Consider the following 20948-nt stretch of genomic DNA (forward strand, 5'->3'; position numbering starts at 1 on the left):
CTAAGTTCTGGTATTATCATGAGAGAGAGAGAGAGAGAGAGAGAGAGAGAGAGAGAGCGCGCACATTTTGACTTCCTTCTCTTCTCCAATTCATTTTTCCCTAATTCACCAGTGAAAAGGCAGCAGTGTCATTATAGTTTGCCTTGCAAGTATATTTGGACTAGTGCACATTGAAGATAAAGCTTCTTGCTTCTCTTTCTGTCTTGTCTCCCTTTTACATCCCAATTTCTTCCTAAAAGCACTCCACATTTTCTGCATCCCAGACTGTTAAAAGATTTTATACTGCTAAACCTTTGTATGGCTGTGTGCAGTAAGGCTCTCTTCATGCTAAAAGCATTGCTCTTGAAAGAAGTGACATTTTCTCCCATTTTGCTTGCGTAGTCTTTGATTTGCACATATTGCAGAATGTATTTTTTAATTTGATTTTAATCTGTAATCACGTTTCACTCTGACATAAACCACTTTGTACACACACCGAATTGTGCCATTGCTTTTCTCTTTTTGCTTCAGAGTCATGGGAAAAATAGAAACGCATACAACTTAGAATAATAATATTTTGGTTTTGGTGGTGGTAGTAGGAATACACTGTTCTCTTTGCAGACACCTGGATGTTCATTTTGTTTTAGGCCTCACTGCTAAGTTCTAAAGCGGCTAGAACTTTGGTGTGATTAAACCTAATGCAAGCTTTTGTACTTCATTACACTGCTGTTTATTGGCTGACATAAAGCTTGATTACTGTCCATTGGTGCATATCCAAATTAATTTACTGAGTCCACATTGCCAGATGTGCTCTGACTCATACACAGCCCAGCGTTTCAATATCACTGGATTAGTTATCCTTTATTCTTCCCTAGCCTGCCCTCATTGTCTGCTACGTGCAGTCTAAGGAGAAAGCCTCTAAAAGAGCAGCCTAGTTTTGGAGAGGGGGAGTTACAAAATCAAAATTAAAGCACATTTTAAATATTAGCAACTTAATGCCTTGATTGGAGCAGCTTCAGATGCCTGCACATAAGGTGTGCAGACATGCTATATACCATGGTTATTTTTACCATTACAAAAGGGCCACTGATGCTCCCTAGAAGTTGCCGTCAGATGCACCATTTCAACCACTAAGGTCTAGAACAATTTGCATTCTCTTTATATTAAATGGGAACATGCATTGGCTCTGATAAAACTCCCACTGAAATGAAGGGGGAGTGGGGTTCATGACTGGTGTCAGTGCCTGGTGAGTCAGTGCCAGAGATTGGCAGAGTCTGACAGATGTTGGGCCTCATTAAGCAAGCCACCCAGAGTGCCACTCTCTCAGTTCGTGCTTCACACATAAGTGTATGGAAGAAATTTGCTTTGTTTTGTGCCTCCACTCATTTTTATTATTAAAGACCTCATTCATTTTGTTCTTCATTCATTAAGATCACATTGGCTTTGTTATTCATTCATTACATTCCCATTCATTATGTAATTCTCATATTCATTTCCCAAGACCCTCTTCTTTTATTTTTGTTTGGCTTCTTTGTAGCACATGTGGTGGCAGAAGCATTGATTTGGGTGTCCGCCCGCCTCTTGTTTCCTACAGTTTTATTTTCCCAGAATGCCCCAGACATTAAATCATTGTGAAACATTGTGGTTGGGGAAGTAGCTGCCATCACCCCCTTGAAATTACTCCTGTTAGTGTTTGCCCTGTTTTTCATAGAATGTCCCAGAACAAGATCTTGTCATTCCGGGAATAAAATGTTGTCGGCTAGGAAGCATGGAAATCAGCTCTGCTGCAACCAGAAAAGGTTATATCTCTCACCCTGTGAGTGGCAAATGGGGTGGCATTTTTCTTTTTAATTAAAAAAAAGTACCTGTTCATTACTCATGAGAAATGAACATTGAACTGAATGGGTCCCAACAAACAATGCCTCCGTCTTATCTGGTTTAGCTTCCAGTGGTTATAGGGATGGGGTAGAAACTGATTTTGTTTGCATTTTAATGAGAAACTGCCCAATTTGCACTTTTCAGTGTGATCCAAAGCACAGCTTCCCTTCAAATTCTGCACTTCTCCAAATTTGCAATGTGTTTCCAAACACTATGTTTAAAAATGTTTATATTAGGGTATTGTAATTCTGTTTAAATTATGCTAGTCATTTGTAAATGACAACAATGGAAACAAAAATAGTATAGACAGTTCATCTTCACTTTTAAAGTGAGCAGCAGTGACAGGCATGGTAGGCATTGCATTAATATTGTTGCTACTATTTTTTGAGAAAATGTTCAACATCAGTACCCATTATAAGAAAACGCTGTATGTGAGTGATTTTAATCACATTTGCACACAGGGATCTGTCATTTTATATGACAGGAATAAGTCAGGCATGCAGATTCTGCATTTGAGTTGTGAGATGGGATACAATGCAATTAAAAATAAGGTAATCCAAAAGTTAACAAATAGAAAGGAGGCATCACCAAAGACTTTTCTTTCCTTGGACACCATTTGCTTTAGGATGTACATATCTTACTCATCTGTACAAAAAACTTGCACATTGATCCTCTTGCAAAAATCGTTTCCAGTAAAAAGCCCTATAGGGATTGTACCCCAGAGCACACCTTGTTTCATGCTGGTGTTTAGGAAATGGAAGCATTTGTTCATCAATATGAAAGACCAATGCCAATCAAAAAATGCAAAATGTTAACCTGGTACCAGCTCCCTCAAATTTGGATATAGGCACCTAGGAATTTGCCCAACCCAGGTCTTGGGGGAGCCATTCTAAATCTGAAAAAAGATAAAAGCAAATATTCACCAGGTACAAGATTCTAAAGAGCCACAATAATTACAAGCCATTGAGCCCCACACCTGTGTCTAAGTTGTTCCTTTGACAGTGATGGTAGGAGTTTTCCAACAGACTTCTGCTCTCTCGAATGCAGTACTCTGAAGTGAGAGCCTTCAAACAGCTCCCAAACACTGAAAGGCACACAGCATGTTTCAATATTCTTCTGTTTAAAAATGTAAATTTTATTTTTATGTTGTTTTATTATAAACAAACACAGAGTGCTCATCCTTTCAAGCCTTTTCTTTCTCAGAACTACACAGTGTCAGGAAATGACAGATGGGAGCACTTCTTAGATTGCTTCTCAGCCGGTTTGCTTCTTTAGTTCATCAAAACCCGGCGAAGGAAAGAGTATAATTTACTTCTCTTGAGTAGGAAATAATCTTGGAGCACAAATCTCACATTTATGTCTAGATCCCATTGAATTCATTTAAGCTTACTTCCAGGAAAATAGAATCCTAAGGTTGCCATCCTATATGTTGAACTCAATGGAACTTAATTCTGAAAAAAAAAAGCCTGGGATTTTGCTGTTGGCCCTATGCACACTTACCTGGGAGGGAGTATATTTAATTGAATTCAATGGGATATATTTCTGAGTTAACATGTATAGGACTACAGCCTTCAATTGTTTATTTCTAGTTTCATTTATTATTGCATTTATATTGCACCTTTCTGTGAAGAGCTCAAGGTGACATACATGGTCCTTTCCCTGCCTCATTTTATCAGCACAACAACCCTGTGATGTAGGTTAGGCTGAGAGTTGGTGATTGGCCCAATGTCACTCAGTGAGCTTCTTGACTGAGTAAGGATTTGAACACTGGCCCCCAAGTCCTAGTCCAACATTCTAATCGCTACAGCTTACTAGCTCTCCTGTTAAATCCTGTTTCGTTTTTTTCCCTTAAAGGAAATCCAGTGCTTATTTCAAATTATTGCTCTATTTGTCTTCACATATTCCTTGCTGTAACAACTTTCTTTTTATTTATTTTTTTAATATTGCTGGCTTCCCTAGGGGAATTAAAATAGCAGGATATTTGGTTTTGCTACCATTATTTCTCATTTGAATGGATGTGCCCAATTAAGTAATTTTTGCATCATTTAAGCCTGATAAATGTCACTTTATGATAAATAGGCTAATAAAGTATGTTCATGTTTCACTTACAATGGATAAGGATTACTGGTGTGCTCTGGTTTGTGGCCTCCCCTGCAGATATCTAGAAGTCTCATGAATTTGTCCAGAGGAAAGGGGGAGGATGACAAGATGCCCAGTTTATGATCATAGATTTGAGGAAAAGGACAATCAAGCCTTCTGAGAGTAACATAACATAACATAACATAACATAACATAACATAACATAACAACAACACAACATCCCACCAAAGATATCCCCTTATTTGGGATAGTCCCTTTCTTCAGGAAAGTGGTTGACTATTTTTATTTTATGCTTCAAAGTAATTTCCATCCAATTTCAAAACATGAGCCACTACAGTATTAAGCTGAGGTCTGTACATTTGAGACGGCTGTAGCATCTGTGCATGTGGCAGCTCATGGGCATATAACAGTTTCATTGTATAGGAGTTTGGGGACTGCAAACACAGGGAAACAAGTAACGTGTGTCATGTTAAGGCATCCCCACCGTCTCCCTAGTATGTGCAGCAACACAAATATGCAACTTGAAACACGGGGGCAGCAGGAATGCAGGGCTGGCCCATCCATGAGGCAAGGCGAGGCGACCGCCTCAGGCAGCAGGATCCCCAGAAGCAGAAGATCCAATCTCCAAGAAATGCATCGCCTGCTGCCGCCGCTGCAATGCCATCAATACCTGTGGTGCACACCTTGGAGGCTGGATCTGTTGCCTCCTTGTCAGTCAGTGTTTGATTCCATCTGATAAGGTGGATTTGATTCCTCCACTTTGTTCCCAATGTAGATCTTCTCTCTCCCCTTATTTCCAGTGGTGGTACATTTCATGGTCCACCTCAGGTGCCAAATCATCTTGGGCCAGCCCAGGGTGCGTGGACTGACTTTGTTAAGCCCATCATGTGTACATAGCCTCAGACTGAAATACAAAGGAGAACTCATGGAAATAGAGGACAGGGCCCTATCATCTTTGTATTCTTCACAGCCACTGCTGCTTCTGTCCTGCCTTTAGGCTGTGCCAGCTTTCCATAATTTAGAGCAGCCCTGGGTTTGTTTGGGGTTTTTTTTTTTTTGCTACCTTTCCAGTTGTGCATGTTCAGCCTGCTAGGCTAATATTTGATGCAAAATACATTTAAAACTGCCTCTCTTGCATTCCCTACAAGCTTTGCATTACAGAAACTCAGCAGCTGCTCAGAATCTAATGCGGTGTCTTTGAAGTCAGCAGTATCTTTTATTAAAATGAATACCCCTTAATATAATCAATGCTGCCCCAGTGAATATTCTAATGTAGTAATAAGGAAGTACAAGAAAACTAGGGGGCTGCCCTTTGATCTGAGGCTATTCCTCGGGTATGCTATAGCGTGTTGAACTAGGAGCTTGGGTGTCCAGGGTTCAAATTCTCACTCAGCTATGAAATAATTTGACAACTTTGGGGCAGTTGCTGTCTCTCAGCCTAACGTGTGTTTTTATTTAAGGCATTTATATATTTCTTAACCATGAGTGTTTCTAAGCCATGCATGTAAAATACAGAGAATAAAACTTTTTTAAAAAAGTCATAAGACAGTACATGAACACTACCTTACAATTCCTGCATGACTAAGAAAGTCTTTTTCATGTGTCTGAGGTTCAACAACAGTGTGCCAGTGTGATCTCAGTTGAGAGAGAGTTATGTCTCTTAGGCTGCGTGCCTGAGCCATGGGTGACCACCGACAGAGGCTCACCTAAAGATCTCAGTGATCAAGCAGGAATTTAAGGGATCAAGGAACCCAAGTTGTTAAGGTCCTTGTAAATTAATACAAGAGCCTTGAACCTGTCCCTATAAATAATAACAACAACAACAATAATAATAATTTTATTTATATCCCTGCATGAATCACTTACCTCACCAGCTTTCTCTGATGTTAAAATGGTGAAGAGAGACATGCCCACCACCTTGAGTCGTATCTCCACTGGAAACTTGAGTTGAGGCACAGCAGATGGAAAAGTTTACTCCTTGATAGTCCAAACAAAGTCCTTCCCCTGCAATTAGACTTTCAGTGTGCCCTTTAGGTGGATATGATTCATTGTCCTAATAAAGGACAGAACCACTAACATATCTGTAATAGACCAGACCAGCCTTCCCCAATATTGTAGTATTGTGTTTTGGACACAAAGCCCCTGGGCAGCATGCCTGAAGGCTGGAGATGATATAGTCCCAAAACAGCTGGAGGTCACGAGGTTGGTGAAGGCTGAGAAAGGCAACAGTTTATGCCATTGCGTTTGAAGTGTGCTGCAAAACCCCTGACATCACTCACTCAGTAGAAGCTCAACATAAACAGAGCTTTAGAAATCAGTACAATGAGAGCTGCCCTGTAGTAACTCTAGCAGTCAACATAATAGTAATTCCACTAGACACTCTCCCTGCAAAATTATAAGTTAAATTACATGGAAGTGGGTTTCTGTGATAAGACATTGTGAAAATTAGGTCATGTTGGGTTCAATTGCCTCTTACTCAGATATCTCACTCTCTTGCCCACGGAGTATGTGATTATCATCATTACCCAATTAAAAACACTGCTGTGGGAGTGACAAGACTGGCAGGGCATGAATAACACCTGACATGGGGGATTCCTTGAGCAGACTTTTTCCTGCTTATTAGACTTCTCCCCTTACATCTCATTTAACACTGTGAGAGCTGGCAAATTAACATTACCATCGTCATATATTTTGCAGAAATTCACTGCTTGCCATGCCTGGACATCTGTCTCCAAATCCTGGCTTTTAGAAAATGATCCATATAGCTCAGTATTTTTGACACTGACTGGCAGTGGCTCTTCAGAGTTCCACTAAGGGATATTCCTAGCACTACTTTGAAATACCAGAGGTTGAACACGAGACCTTCTGCATGCAAAGCAGATCTCCCACCACATTGCTACAGTCAGAAACAATTCTCCTCCCACAAACCATAGCTCTTTTGACAAAGGGAATGCATGACCATTATTAGAATATATCCTTGAATCTTGTATATTTTACGCGCTTAGTGGCCGGCCAGCTGAAATCGCACAAATTAAATGCACGCCGGGTGGAGAGCTTAAAAGCTCTTTCCACGCTGGATTTTCCTTGCTTACTAGGCTCTAGGAAGCTTCCACGAGAGCCTCTCAGAACTCAGTAAGCAAGGCAGAAAGCTCAAAAGCTCTCTGCTTTGCATGGAGGTCAAGTCCCTCTTTGTGTACCTGCTTCAGAAAGGTAGGGATGGTCGTTGCAGGGTGGTTCCAGGGTTGTTCTGACTGTATGCAATTTCAGCTTTACATGCAATTGCCTGGAAAGTAATCTCCATGCAGGCTGGGAATTGTAACTCTGTGATGGGTAAACTACAATTCCCAGGATTCTTTGGGTGGAAGCTACATGCTTTAAATGCATGGTGTGTATGCATGTATTGTTACAGTGTGGAGTGCTACTACCCATGATTCCATTCCCTTCTTCCAACAGCCTTGTGTGGCCACTGGGCAGCCTTAGTCTGCATGGGCCTATTTTGGGTCATCTCTCCCACCTCAAAAATAGTTTGTACTTCTGCAAATCTTGGGGTTACCCAAGCCTTCTAATGCCTCCCTCTTGTAAATTAATGATGTCATATTGGACACATATACAGTTGTACCTTGGTTTAAAACCATAATCCTTTCCGGAGGTCTGTTCGTAAACCAAAACAGGTTGTAACCCAAGGTGCGCTTTTGCCAATGGGGCCTCCCAAAATTTTTTGTTTGTAATCCAAAAAAAATGGGTTGTAATACAAAAAAAGTTCACAAACCGGGACACGCACTTCCGGGTTTGGATTCCAAAATGTATGCAAACGAGACTGTTCACAAACCAAGGTACCACTGTACTATTTATTTATTTATTTATTTATGCATGCATGCATGCATGCATGCATTTATATCCCACCTTTTTTCTCCAAGGAGCCCATGATGGTGTTGAGCATCATGGCTGAGTAGAGATGTAGAGCCTGGTCTCCCAGGTTCTCGTTCAGCTCTGTAGCCACTACAGTGTCTCTCATCAGGAAGAAACTAAACAGTGTGCATTTGGGTGATTGTGATCAGAACCATGCATGCATACAAATCAGTCATTTCACATGATAGGGATAAAACAGGTATGCAGATTGTGCTTTGAATTCATGAAATGGTCTACAAATGATATAAAAATGGGAAGGCAATTCAAAAGTTGAACAAATAGGTGTGCTGTTCATTCTGTCTGTGGGTGGATGCCAAAGGTGTTCATTCTCTTGGGTCCCTAAAGAGACCCATAGACAAAGTGAATTCTGCAATATGCAAGTATGCTTATCTTTGCCTTGTGTTTTTCCTCTCTATTTCTGTGATGGGAGCATACAGTTCCCAAAGAATTATGGGAACTGTATTTTGTTAAGAGTGGTGGAAATTGTAGTTCTGAAAGGGGTGTGCTACAGTTCCCAGGATGCTTTTTTTTAGGAAGCCAGGCGCTTTGAATGTGCCTTTAATGTATGGGGCCTAAACATCCCTTATCCAGTTCCCCAAATGTCTCCATTCCAAACAAAAAAATAAAGCAATAAACAAAGTTATTTTGAACAGCAGAGTTTTTGTCCTGCTTTATGACAGCACCATTTAGACTATGGATGAGAGCCATTTGGAAATGTACATCTGATGTGCTTTTTTTCATTAAAAAAGAAAGACAGAAAAGCCAAATTACATTGTAGGGTTTCTCAACACACAAAGAGGAAGTATGTTTGCAGGATGCAAAAGTCCTGGCTGGCTTCATTGTGTTATTTAAAACACTCGCTTTAAATATCATGAACTTTATATAATGATGAGTGAAGATGTTGCATCGTCAGTCAGGAGTTTTGTTGTGTGTGTTTGTTTCAATTCATCAGTCAGCTCCAACTGCAGTGCCCTTTCCTTTCTCTGGCATTCATCTCTCAGCTGAATGAAAAAGAGTAACATTCTTGAAATACCAGATTGCACAGAAGCCAAATGGTACTAAGGTGGAGTGTGTGTACGTGCATGCATGCAGATTCAGAGCTAGTTTTGCAAAAAATATTGAAGGCGCAACAGCAGTCCCATCTGCACTATGCATCATTCCACTTAAAACAGCCCAAAAATATTGGGAGCTATAGTTTGCTAAGGGGGCTGAGAGTTATTAGGGGACCCCTATTCCCCTCAGGGACACGGGTGGCGCTGTGGGTTAAACAACAGAGCCTAGGACTTGCCGATCAGAAGGTTGGTGGTTCGAATCCCAGTGACGGGATGAGCTCCCGTTGCTCGGTCCCTGCTCCTGCCAACCTAGCATTTCAAAAGCATGTCAAACTGCAAGTAGATAAATAGGTACCGCTCTGGCGGGAAGGTAAACGGCATTTCCGTGCGCTGCTCTGGTTCGTCAGAAGCGGCTTAGTCATGCTGGCCACATGACCCGGAAGCTGTACGCCGGCTCCCTCGGCCAATAAAGCAAGATGAGCGCCGCAACCCCAGAGTCAGCCACGACTGGACCTAATGGTCAGGGGTCCCTTTACCTTTTATTCCCCTCGGAGAGCTATAGTTCCCAGAGCTGTTTAACAGCCAATCCCTCTTCCTAGGGAACACTGCAAATCTACCTTTGCAAAGTTACGGGTGTGTGTTTTTTAATTTTGTAAAAATTATTCCTTTGTTTGAACAGACAGGGAGCAGGAACAATAAGGCTAGTCACAGCAGTGAGCCCCTCTTTGAGCTGATACCAAACTCAGATGAATTTCTTTCTGCCTCTCTATTTCATACACGATGTTTCTCTATGCTAGTTCATACTCAGTTCTTCAGTCTGTCCCTGAATTCCTGTTGCTGGGAATCACAGGGGATGAAAGTGCTGATGCGGTTTGATCCTGCAGGTGAGCTTCCAAGGAGGCACCTGTTTGGGAACTGTCAGAACAGGATGCTAGACTAGAAGGGCCTTGGGCTTGACCTAGTAGGGCTCTACCTGTGTTCTTCCCTATGCCCAAGGATGTTTGGTGGTGTTCACACAGCCAGAAAAACTGTACCCCAACACTTTCCAGATGCTGTGTGGAAACTGAACCCCCATTAAGATGCCATCACTGAAAATTGTTTTTATGTTCTTAGACAACAACCTACACACATGTAGAACATTTAGATAAGGATTTTTTAAACGTTTCTGCTGCTCAGCTACTTCTTCAGTGCCTGTTCACTGACTGGCCTGAGATAAAATGGATCAGAGTAATTTCTTAAGTGTAATATTTGCTAATGAACAATACAAAATGTCTTTAAAGCATGTCTTTCTCCTGTTGCGTGTTTCTGTTTTCCTGAAAGCTTGCAAATTCTCTTTTAAAAACTCATCCCTGTATAATTAGCGCTCGTTACATGCTTTTTTATTTAACAGTTTCTTGAAATCTCTGGGGCAAGCACTTATTTACCATTGGGTTAACACTTTAGGATACAGTCAGTCTCGGGAGTTAAATCATGACTACTGAAGCTGCATTAACATGTGATCTGAATCGGTAAAATGCAAATACCAGGATCTAGGTTTTTAAGAAATGTTCCTCTGTGGAGACCAAAGTCTGAGAAAGGGCCATAGCCCTGTGATAGAGCATATGCGCTTGCAGAAATTTCCAGCTTCCATCTCTGGCATCTCCAGATAAGGCTGGGACAGACCCCAGTCTGAAACCCTGGAGAGCTGCTGCCAATCAGGGTTGACAATACTGAGCTACATGAACCTGTGGTCCGACTCAGAAAGAAGCAATTTCCTGATTTCTGCCGAATATTAAATAGGAAAGTGCTGTGTAAAGCAGTATGAACATTCGAAGCTGCCTTTTTTTGAGCCAGACCCCTGGTCCATCTAGCTCAGTATTGTCTACACTGACAGATATCCTTGTCTGAAATCCTGAAGAGCTGCTCTCTAACAGCCCTACCTGGAGATGCTAGGGCTGTCTGCATGCAAAACAGGTGCCACTGTGCCACAGCCTTTTCACAGTAGCCATGTGATTACTCTTCATCCGTCTCCTCCTGCTATGTGCCGGTATGTGCCCCTTATGTAATAATCCCACCAAGCAGTGCCATTCATCAGGGATGATGGGAGATGTAGTCTGATACCAACTGGAAGGAAACAGGTTCTCCACGCAGGGGCGTAGCACAGTCCACAGGTGCCCGGGGCAGGTGTGGGTGTGCGCACTTCCCAGGTGAGGACAGAGCATGCTCATTCAGCCCTTGCTGCTGCTGCTGCTGCAGCTGGGCATAGGCATGGCATGGAGGGTGAAGAGCACCCTTGGCGCTCACCAAGCCACTGCTGCCGCCAGTGGGAGCAGGGTGCAGAAGCTGAAGAGCACCCTCCACACCCTGTCTCCATTCGTGCGCGGGTCTGCCCGTCAACTGGTGGGCGGGAGCAGGGCAGGGCGCTGAGGGTAAAGAACACCCTCTGCACTCACCCAGGGGGCTCGCGTGCTAGAGGCATGTGGGGGGCACCTGGTTCATGCCCCCCACGCTTCTGCTCCCAGGGTCACAGCCCTCTACCACCCCCATGCTACACTTTTGTCTCCATGCTGGGTCTGGTGGGCACAGTGCTGGCCTGGGACCAAGGGCATCTTGGGTTCAAATCCATGTTCAGTTATGTGATTCTAATTTACCTCAGGATTGGTGTGTGTGTGTGTTTGTTTGTGTGTGTGTGTGTGTGTAGCTTTGTAGTTTTCACCTCAGCTACTATCCTGGATGATTACCAAAGATTCCTAAAATTGTGTGAAAATTTATTACGCACTTCTGAAGAACATTTTGAATTTCTAAAAGATTTTGAGGTGTTCCTGCTTTCCTTTCCTCCTTTTTTCCTTTCCAGGTTCACTCAGGGACAACATTTATGTTTATTTTTATTTCTGTAATCATTTATTTTCCACCACTAGGGCTTGGGAAGGGGCCCCAAAGGCAATTTACAGCTATAAAGATGTATACTAACAAATGGAATAAAACAGAGAACATTAAAACAGAGCCATCAACACACAGCCAAGCACCAAAGGGAATTCCAAACAAATCAAATGCTTGGTGGAACAAAATATTTTTGAAACCTGCCTAACAAAACAAAGAAACAAGCAACAATAACCCCACCACGGATCCTCTTCATAATGGGAGTTCTGTAGCTTGGATAGGAATTGGGGAGAAATTAGATTCAGTTCACACTTAAAGGTGAACTTTCCAAACCAATAATGGAGCCAAAATACAGCCAGCCTTCAAAATTTGCACATCCCTGAATATGTACTGAAGTTCTCCAGCCATGGAATGTGTGTGCATATAAATGCACAAATTACTGAAAATAGCATACAAAAATGAACCATTTTAGGCTAAATTGGATTGAAAGGTGTGTATATTGGGAGAAACTAAAATGCTGGTGAACTTTCATGAGGACCTTTTAAAATAATAAAAATCGCAAACTGATGTGGAAATGTGAAGAACCAAACTTAACATTAAATGCTAGATGGAGACCTGGCCCATCTGGGGAAATGTCTGACTACAGACAAGGACTCATTGGGAATAAAGGTCTGAAGAGAAGGGAGCTGAGAAGGATTAGCTGAGGTTGGGCTGTGGTTCCAGCAGTTCCTGCTCAAAAATTCCAGTGCTGGGGTGGAAGAGTTTCTAGAACAATATGTACCTACCATGGACATAGCCATGATTTATGGGGGGGGGGGGTCAGAACCTCAGCTAGTTAAGTATTTTTATTGATGTGCTTGATTGGCATCTGCCCCCCCCAGCTATGCCCATGGTACCTGTTTGTGCCCTACCTGCTACTGGACCTCCTGCCTAAGCTCAGACTTTAGCTCCCGCTCAATCCTTTGTTGTGGCTTCTATTTTCTTGGACTCTGACCTTGGGCCAGCCCTGGATGCCCCTTTAGTTGCTTCTCCATTGGTATTGCCAACAGCATTTGCCTTGTTTACTCAGAATCCCAGTGAAAACAGGACACTCCTAAGCCTGGATGGTGCACATGAAAAGGCCCTATTCCATTCCCTAGGCAAATGCACTTCTGAAGATAGTGGTTAATGGAACAATGACTCAGAGGGGGTGGCCTTTCAATTATCCTGGTCCCAACTTCTATGGGGCATTATAGGTTGATATCCAGTTTTGAATTGCACTTAGAAATGAACTGGAAGCCCCAGTTGGTTTGGGACACAGATACAAGAAACGTAGGAAGCTTATTTACTTTGAGTCAGCCCGCTGGTACATCAAGTGCAATACTGCCTACAGTAGCAGTAGCAAAGTTTTTTCAGGGGCTGCATTCCCTCAAAGTAAACCTTGTGAGGGCCACATGCCAAAGGCAAAACTAGGTGGAACCATGGATATGACCGTTGTGCAGTAGGTTACATTACAGCTGTGTAAAAACCAGAGGTTTCTCATGCCCATGCCCACTTCTCCAGCCTCCATTCAGGCAAGCAAGAGACATCATCACACTTCAAGGATGCATTCTGACCAGGCAAAAGCACTTGTTGAGGGTGCAGTGGGGGTGTGGCCTGCAGAGTGTACATAGCCTAGGAGAGTTGCAAGGACCTAAGGTTTGACCCTGACCTTGAAGTTCCCCACCCGTGCCCTAAAAAGAGTGGCTTCGGCTCTCCATAGCATGTGGGGGTGTCATACTATTCCCATTGGTGAAGAAACTGACAAAGCACAGACTCACTTCATCCAGTGCTTGGGGAATTGGCTGACTTATCTGAAATCCAGCAACTAGAAACTGTTAGTATTGTCTACCTCTGATAGCGATAATAGTCTCTCTTGGTAGGAAATTGGTATGCTCCCTGGGTAGCTGGAGAGGGATGAATTATGGGCAGGCACGGTGGCTTGTATTGTTAGCATGGGAGCTGGGAAAGCAGATTGCTGAAAAGCAAGCAAGAAGAACAGACGGAGATGCCAGCAATGGTTTGAGTGACTAGAGAATGCAGGTACTCCCTGCATAATGCTATCAGGTTGAATTCCTACTGTCCTTGTCTACTAAGCTAGCCACAGATAGCTGGGAAGGTATATGGGAGGTATATGGGGTTGACTTAGTTGCTTGGTTTTGCAAAAGACGTATCCCAGGTGCAGGGCCAGATTTAGGTTTGATGAGGCCCTAAGCTACTGAAGGTAATGGGGCCCTTTATATGTCCAGCTGCCCTTTGTCAACAACAAATCGTCGCTGTTTTTTGTGTTGAATATATGCTATACCTGTATGGTAATTTATGGACCTAATAGGTATCTAAAGCCATTTGCACATAACAAAATATGTATTTTATCAAAGTAATTGTTGAACTGAAATACAATTAAGAAGAAGTATATTAAAAGTGAAATACATCATAGGAGCATACACAACACAAAACACTGTTGCTGTGTGTATATTTTGGAAATGTACATCCAGGTTTTTTTCCCTTTAAATTTTTTGGTGGGCCCCAAGAGAGTGGGGGCCTAAGCTATAGCTTGTTTAGCTTATACGTAAATCCGGCACTGCCCAGGTGTACCCATCAGCCACATATGTTGCTGGGTCTTAGATACCCTAGCTCAGAAATATGAGTCTTGAGGGTTTCTAATGCTGGGTGCAAATACAGTACAAGCATTATGCCTACATGTTTCAGCATGGCTCCAAGGGTCTGAGTGACAGGTCTTCTGGAGCTCTGGAATGGGCAAGATGAACGTGGAACCATGGGTAGCTGGTGTCTTGACTGCAGAGTCCAGCAAGGACCAGAACACCAGTTGGTGAAGAGAAGTGAGCTGAGTCAGAGGTTACAATATCAATGGCTAAGGAGCCAGACCATGTTTCTGGCTGAGTCCCATCACTCGTGGGCTAGTAATCAGGAACCCAAGGCTGGTAGGCAAGGAGTCCGCTGAACAAGATGCCACAGCACTGTTAATTTTTATTAATTAAAACAAATACTGTAGCTTAATAAAGTAGGTGTTCTTTTTTAAAAAAATTAAAATTGTTTCCTAATGGTCCTTACGGAGTTTAAGTCCCATGTTATTTTATCTGTATGCTGAAACCTAATTTGAGGTGACAAAGGTGGCCCTGTAAACAGAATCAAGAAATAATCATAATAAATTTTCTCTTTGCTTTTGTAGTTCAAAAAGATGTCTGAAATCCAAAAAAAGTTTAAATGTTTGCACACTGCTGTTTCATTGTGTGTGCTTTTTAAATGTACCAAATGTCTCATTTGCTTTCAGAATTATGGTCTGGAGACAGAAAACCTGCGAACTCTTTCCCACAAGCTGAATGCCTCCGCCAAAAACCTCCAGAACTTCATCACGGGTAGGAGGAGGAGTGGCCATTATGATGGCAGGGCCTCCAGAAGACTGCCAAATGATTTTCTTACCTCTGTGGTTGACCTCATTGGTGCTGCCAAGAACTTGCTTGCCTGGCTGGACAGGTAATTGAAGTGTTGTTTTTTAAGACATGTTTGAAAGATACAAGACTGGCTTTGTATTTTCTGCCTTTGAACCTCTCCAGATGTTCTTGTGGAGTATGGTGGTTAATGGGTTAACCTCTGGAATGCCCTGTGCCTGGGTGGGACTTCTACGGGAAGTCACGTAATTCCTTGGTCTGTGTGAGTTACTTTCACTTTTCCCCGAGAGCGAGAGGAGAAAGCAACGATGTGTTCTACCTCTGATGGAGTTTGCTGTATTTGCTTGTAAATAAACACTGTAGAATAGAAGTACAGTGTTTTGGACTCTTTCCTTCTCCTTCCACACGAAGGCAACCGCTGCTACTCTGCTATTCTGCCTTAGGTGAAGTTTTCCCAGAAGACTGCGCGGAGGGGAAAGCAGTGTTTTCTGCGCAGGGAAACGCACTGGACAGGCAGAAGTTCCAAAAGTTCTTTTCATTGTGCATGCACAGCGATTTGTGTTCATATAATGGTAGCAAGCCAGCTATACATGCACTGCTTTGTTATATGTCTCCCTGAAGTTTCCTGCTGAACTCCTGTAACTTGTTATGCAGCAAATCTTCTAGATTATTGTTGCTTTTTTGCAAGTTTTGTTTTGTTTTGTTTAAAAACATTTTTCAACCATTTAGTATTTAAAAAATTTCTAACTGGTGGACATTATGTACGATATGAAAATAGTATCTGTGAAAACAAAGATACAGCCTAAATCTGGTAAAAACCCATCAAGACATATGAAAGCAAATAATACATAGATTTTGGGGGCTGATACACATCAATCATGGGACAATGTTATGGATCAGGAAAAGCCTGGGCAAAAAGATAAGTCTTTACAAGATGTCTGAAGCAAGATGTCTGCTTCACCTGTGGTGGCAGAGCAAAATGCATTCCACAGAAGAGGAGCAATAGCAGAAAATGCCAAAGTACGTGAGTGCTTCCCTGAATAGTAACAATGCTGGAACCTTGGGGAATTATTTCAGTGAAATGATGGGTATGGTAGATTGTCCAGTATAAATCCACCACTTAATGCACTATTGTTTCAGTGAGTAACATGTTGCAGAATATACTAGCAAAGAAACACCAGTCTGGAGGGTTCCCTTCCCTCTGCAACATTCAGTTTCCCCATTGTTAATTTGTCATGGCTTGAGGTGGAGTTTCAGGACCTGGCTGCAGAAATGGGAGTTGTTCGCCAATAAAATATTAATTGAAATATCACGATCAGCTCCCAGAGTGATAAGATTCTCAGCAAAGACTTAGCTATGGGCAGGTCTGTGTCAGTTTCACATGTGTTTGCTCATATGTGTCTCCCATCCCATTTTACATTTTCATATAATGTCATGTAAACAATTTAGATGGACTCTTCTTCTTCTTCTTCTTCTTCTTCTTCTCCTTCTTCTTCTTCTTCTTCTTCTTCTTCTTCTTCTTCTTCTTCTTCTTCTTCTTTTTCCATTAAGTGGCATATAGAAATCTTGTTAAGTCGGTTCAAATAATTAAATTAATCTGTGATTAAAAAAATAATCCACATAGAAGGCAAATTTAAATAATTATATATCAATGCATTCATTTCTGAACATGTTTTATCCTTAATATGTATTTATAATGCATTTCGGTATCCTTTTTTGAGCTGGGAGATGTATTGCAAAATTCAGAGAAGTGTAAAATGGGAAGGATGATGATTTTCTGATGTGTATTCTTGTCTGTGAGGTACAGATGATGTTGATTTGCTTAAAACAGTGAACCAGACAAATTTCTCCTCTATCCTTAAGCAAAGCACTATACCTAAGCAACACCACAGGGCTACACCAGAGTATTTACTGGTGGCCTCAACTGCAGTAAAGGTGTGGTCTGAAGCAGGTGGCCGTGACTGCCCACTGTTTAACATTTCCCGCAACTTATAAACATGAATATAAATAAATATTCATTAGGGCTTTACACTAGATCCAGCCAAATCATGAATCCCAAACTGACCTGAGATTCAGCTGCATCAGGTTACAGCAGCCCCAGGTTGAATAGGGTCCACTCAGAGTGTTTAATCAGGTCTGCATTGCATGACTGTGCAAGGCCCCTGAATCAGTTCAGGACCTGGATAAGGTTGGATTGTTTCCAGGTTGGATCAGGGCCACTCCCACATGATCACACCCCAAATCAGATGGGAGGGAGGATGAACACCTTATCATTAATTCTCTGATCACCTTATCATTAATTCTCTAGGTGGCCTGAGTATAATACAGTCATACCTCGGGTTACAGATGCTTCAGGTTGCATTTTTCCGGGTTACGGACTGCCGAAACCCGGAAGTACCGGAACAGGTTACTTCCGGGTTTCGGCGGTTGCACATGTGCAGAAGCGCTAAATCGCGCTTTGTGCATGCGCAAAAGTGCCGAATCGCAACCCGCGTGTGCACAGACACACCGCAGGTTGCAAACACGGGTTGCAAACGTGATCCATATGGGATGCACGTTCGCAACCCGAGCGTCCACTGTATAAGATTTAAACAAGAACACTAAATGCCAAAGTTTGCATGAAGGAATGGAACGACACCCAGCAGAAAACTCACATTACATTTAAGAGCTAAAAACCATCTCAGCACTAAAGTGAACCAACTGGTATTATTCAGGGGAGACCAAAAGTACTAACACCAGTCTTTAAAGATGGTAGAGCAATCTTTAAAATATTAAGTGTGTCCAGGTGATATTAAAAGGATGTTTCAATACTGTTCAAAAGACCTGGAACCTATTTGTCTGCTCCAGAGAAGCGGACACGGAGCAATGGTTCCAAACTACAAGAAAGAAGATTCCACCTAAACATTAGGAAGAACTTCCTGACAGTAAGAGCTGTTCGACAGTGGAATTTGCTGCCAAGGAGTGTGGTGGAGTCTCATTCTTTGGAGGTCTTTAAGCAGAGGCTTGACAACCATATGTCAGGAGTGCTCTGATGGTGTTTCCTGCTTGGCAGGGGGTTGGACTCGATGGCCCTTGTGGTCTCTTCCAACTCTATGATTCTATGATTCTATGATTTACTTTTAAGTGTTTGTACAGTGCTGAAATGACATTAATTTGTCCAGCTCATTGAAAAAGTCTCTGCTATAGATGTTCATTTGGTATTGTTTTTAAATCTGACTTACTATTTTTGTAGTTTTTAAAACTAGCTTTTTATTATATGTTTATAATAAATTGCCTTGATACACATATAGAAGGCAATTCACAAATAATATGTTTTGTCCTTTTCATTGACAAAAGAAAAGGGCAGAACAGGGCACATGTTGGGCTCAACCCTGCTCGAGATGGTGAATTCTAGGTTTACCTGAGTGGACAAATTCATATATCGTTGGAAGGTGACTGAGCAACAGTCTTATCTGCTCTTTAGGAGATAAGCAGTTATTGAGCAGGGAAGGTGATCTGCCATTTGTCAAGCTGGAAAAGGCAACATTTTCAGGCTGGATTCAAATTCAGACAATCTCCCACCACCCCACCACTCTGCACCTCCCAACAATTCTTGTGTCTATTATTTGCAGCAAGGGTGGGGAACCCTTGGCTCTCCAGATGTTGCTGAACTACAACTCCCAGCAAGCATAGCCAATGACATGGGATGGATGGGAGTTGTAGTTCAGCAGTATTAGAGGGCCTCAGGTTTCTCCACACCTGTTTTGCAAGCATAAACATAAGGATCAATCTAACCCTATATTGTGATTGGGTCTCCAAGGCCCCAACTTTTCAGTCTGAATTTCATCGTATGTGTGTATACCATCCTTCAGTTATTTATATGTTTGTTTATACTTACTGAAATTAGTATTCCACTTAACTGTAAATAAAACTTCTAAGCAGTTTGCAAAGAACTGTAAATGGAGACTATACCCTGCTAACTCAGATTGTATTGGGGGACTGCTTATTTCAAACATTATCTCCCCACTCACTCACTCACTCTCTGCCCTCCTTCCTGCACATGTGTATTCAGAATAAACTCTTACTGAGTTCAATGGAATTTACTTCCAGGTACATATGTGTATACATTTGCGTACTATCCCATATGTGGATAGTTAACATTCCTGTTGCATTATATTTCCTCATACAGGGGAATTTTTGAAGTGCAGGTGCTTTCAGTCTTTTCTTCTTTTTCTTCTTCCTCTCAGAAACATGGAAGACTGTGTCATGTGCCCATTTGAATGTATGGACTTAATTCTTTTAGCGTAAATGCCAAAGAATAAACACAGGACCCTTTGCTGCTTTCATAAAGCTTTGTGAAAGTCTTGTGAAAGAATGTGGACGGTCCCATTTTTAATAATTACAATGCAAGAAGCCAAGATCAATGTAGGCAGCTGACTAGGTCTTGTAGAACCTGCCCTTTCTTTGGCCTATTAATAGTTTGGCATATTTCCATTAATACAGTGCAAAATTTTACAAAATCAGTGTGTACATGCTCATTAGTCAGACTCTCCTTATAGGAAATATGAATAGTGCATAGCATTAGACTGATTACCGGAACTGTAAATGTGAAGACTCCTAACTTGCTTTCTCTTTAAATCCCCTATTCTTAATAGGTCTCCATTTGTCAGTGTGACAGAATACTCACTGCTGAAAAATAACATTGTTCAACTGTGCCTGGAACTAACAACCATAGTGCAGCAGGTAAGAGCTAGTTAATCTTCTACTAAATTACTCCTAAATTACTTCCATAGTGGAAGGATGCAGATATGTCTCCTTCCTTGGCTGCTGAGGCCTCTGCACAGCTTTTGTTGCGCTTAGGCAAAGCAAGAAGCATCAAAGCAGTGGTTTCCAGCAAAAATGGGTTTCCTCAGCTTACAAAGCCTGACCCTTAAATGTTTCCATGGTTTAAACCACAGGAATTATAGAGTTCAAGAACATATTCCAACCAGGCAAAAATACTGAAGGAGAATGCAATAGAAGACCCATAGAAGAACATAGCCTTGGGAGAGGGTGTGTGATTCAGAAGGTGGTGTGGAGCAGGACTGTCTCAAGGGCCACGTAGACAGGATTGGAGGGCCACATTTGCCCCCCACTTAGCCTGAGGTTTCTCAAAAACAATACCCCACACAAAAGGCCACAGATTGTTTAATTAACCAAAGGCTTGGGAGAAGAGGAATGTTTCTCCCTAGTTCCTAAAGACACCATTAAAGACATAATGAAGACACCAGGTCTTTCAACCGTCCACTTCCAACATTGTTGAAAACTTTCTACAACTAAAGCCACATTGCAGAATTAGAATTGAATCAGTTCACAATATGTAATAATGACGGAAATATAAAGTGCTGCACCACCCAAAAAACTCCTAATTCATGGAATAGCTTCATCATTTGTCCATTTGCTGACCCTTCCTTCCCTAGAAATCACACTTCAAAACTCACCTTCACAGCGAAGCTTTTGGATAAACTCAATGACCCCCATATCCTACTGAAGGGATGAGGAACCCATGGCTCTCTAGATGTTGGTGGACCTCAACTCCCATCAACTTTGACCAGAGGCATAGTGTGGGTGTGGGGTGCCGTGAGTGTCATGCCCCAGGCACAATTTTGAGAGGGGGCACACACAGGCACCTACTCAGCAGGCACCTTCATTGGAGCCTGGCTCTGCACCCGAAGAAGCTGCACCAGGCCTGAGCCAGGGGAGGATAGTAGGCGAGTGGGTGGCA

The 20948-nt window shown here is 42.2% G+C and overlaps 1 protein-coding gene across 5 annotated transcripts in view; it reads left to right on the forward strand.

Moving 5' to 3' along the window:
* Positions 1-20948, forward strand: part of LOC128406792 (connector enhancer of kinase suppressor of ras 2-like) — a 310922-nt gene that overhangs the window by 105824 nt on the left and 184150 nt on the right. For all 5 annotated transcript variants that reach the window (XM_053374481.1, XM_053374479.1, XM_053374478.1 and 2 more), the window contains exons 3-4: positions 15088-15290; positions 19840-19927. In XM_053374481.1, coding sequence (XP_053230456.1) covers positions 15088-15290; positions 19840-19927 — 291 coding nt within the window. The remainder of the gene's footprint in view (positions 1-15087; positions 15291-19839; positions 19928-20948) is intronic.

Source organism: Podarcis raffonei, chromosome Z (assembly GCF_027172205.1).
Source record: "Podarcis raffonei isolate rPodRaf1 chromosome Z, rPodRaf1.pri, whole genome shotgun sequence".
NCBI classification, from domain to species: domain Eukaryota; kingdom Metazoa; phylum Chordata; class Lepidosauria; order Squamata; family Lacertidae; genus Podarcis; species Podarcis raffonei.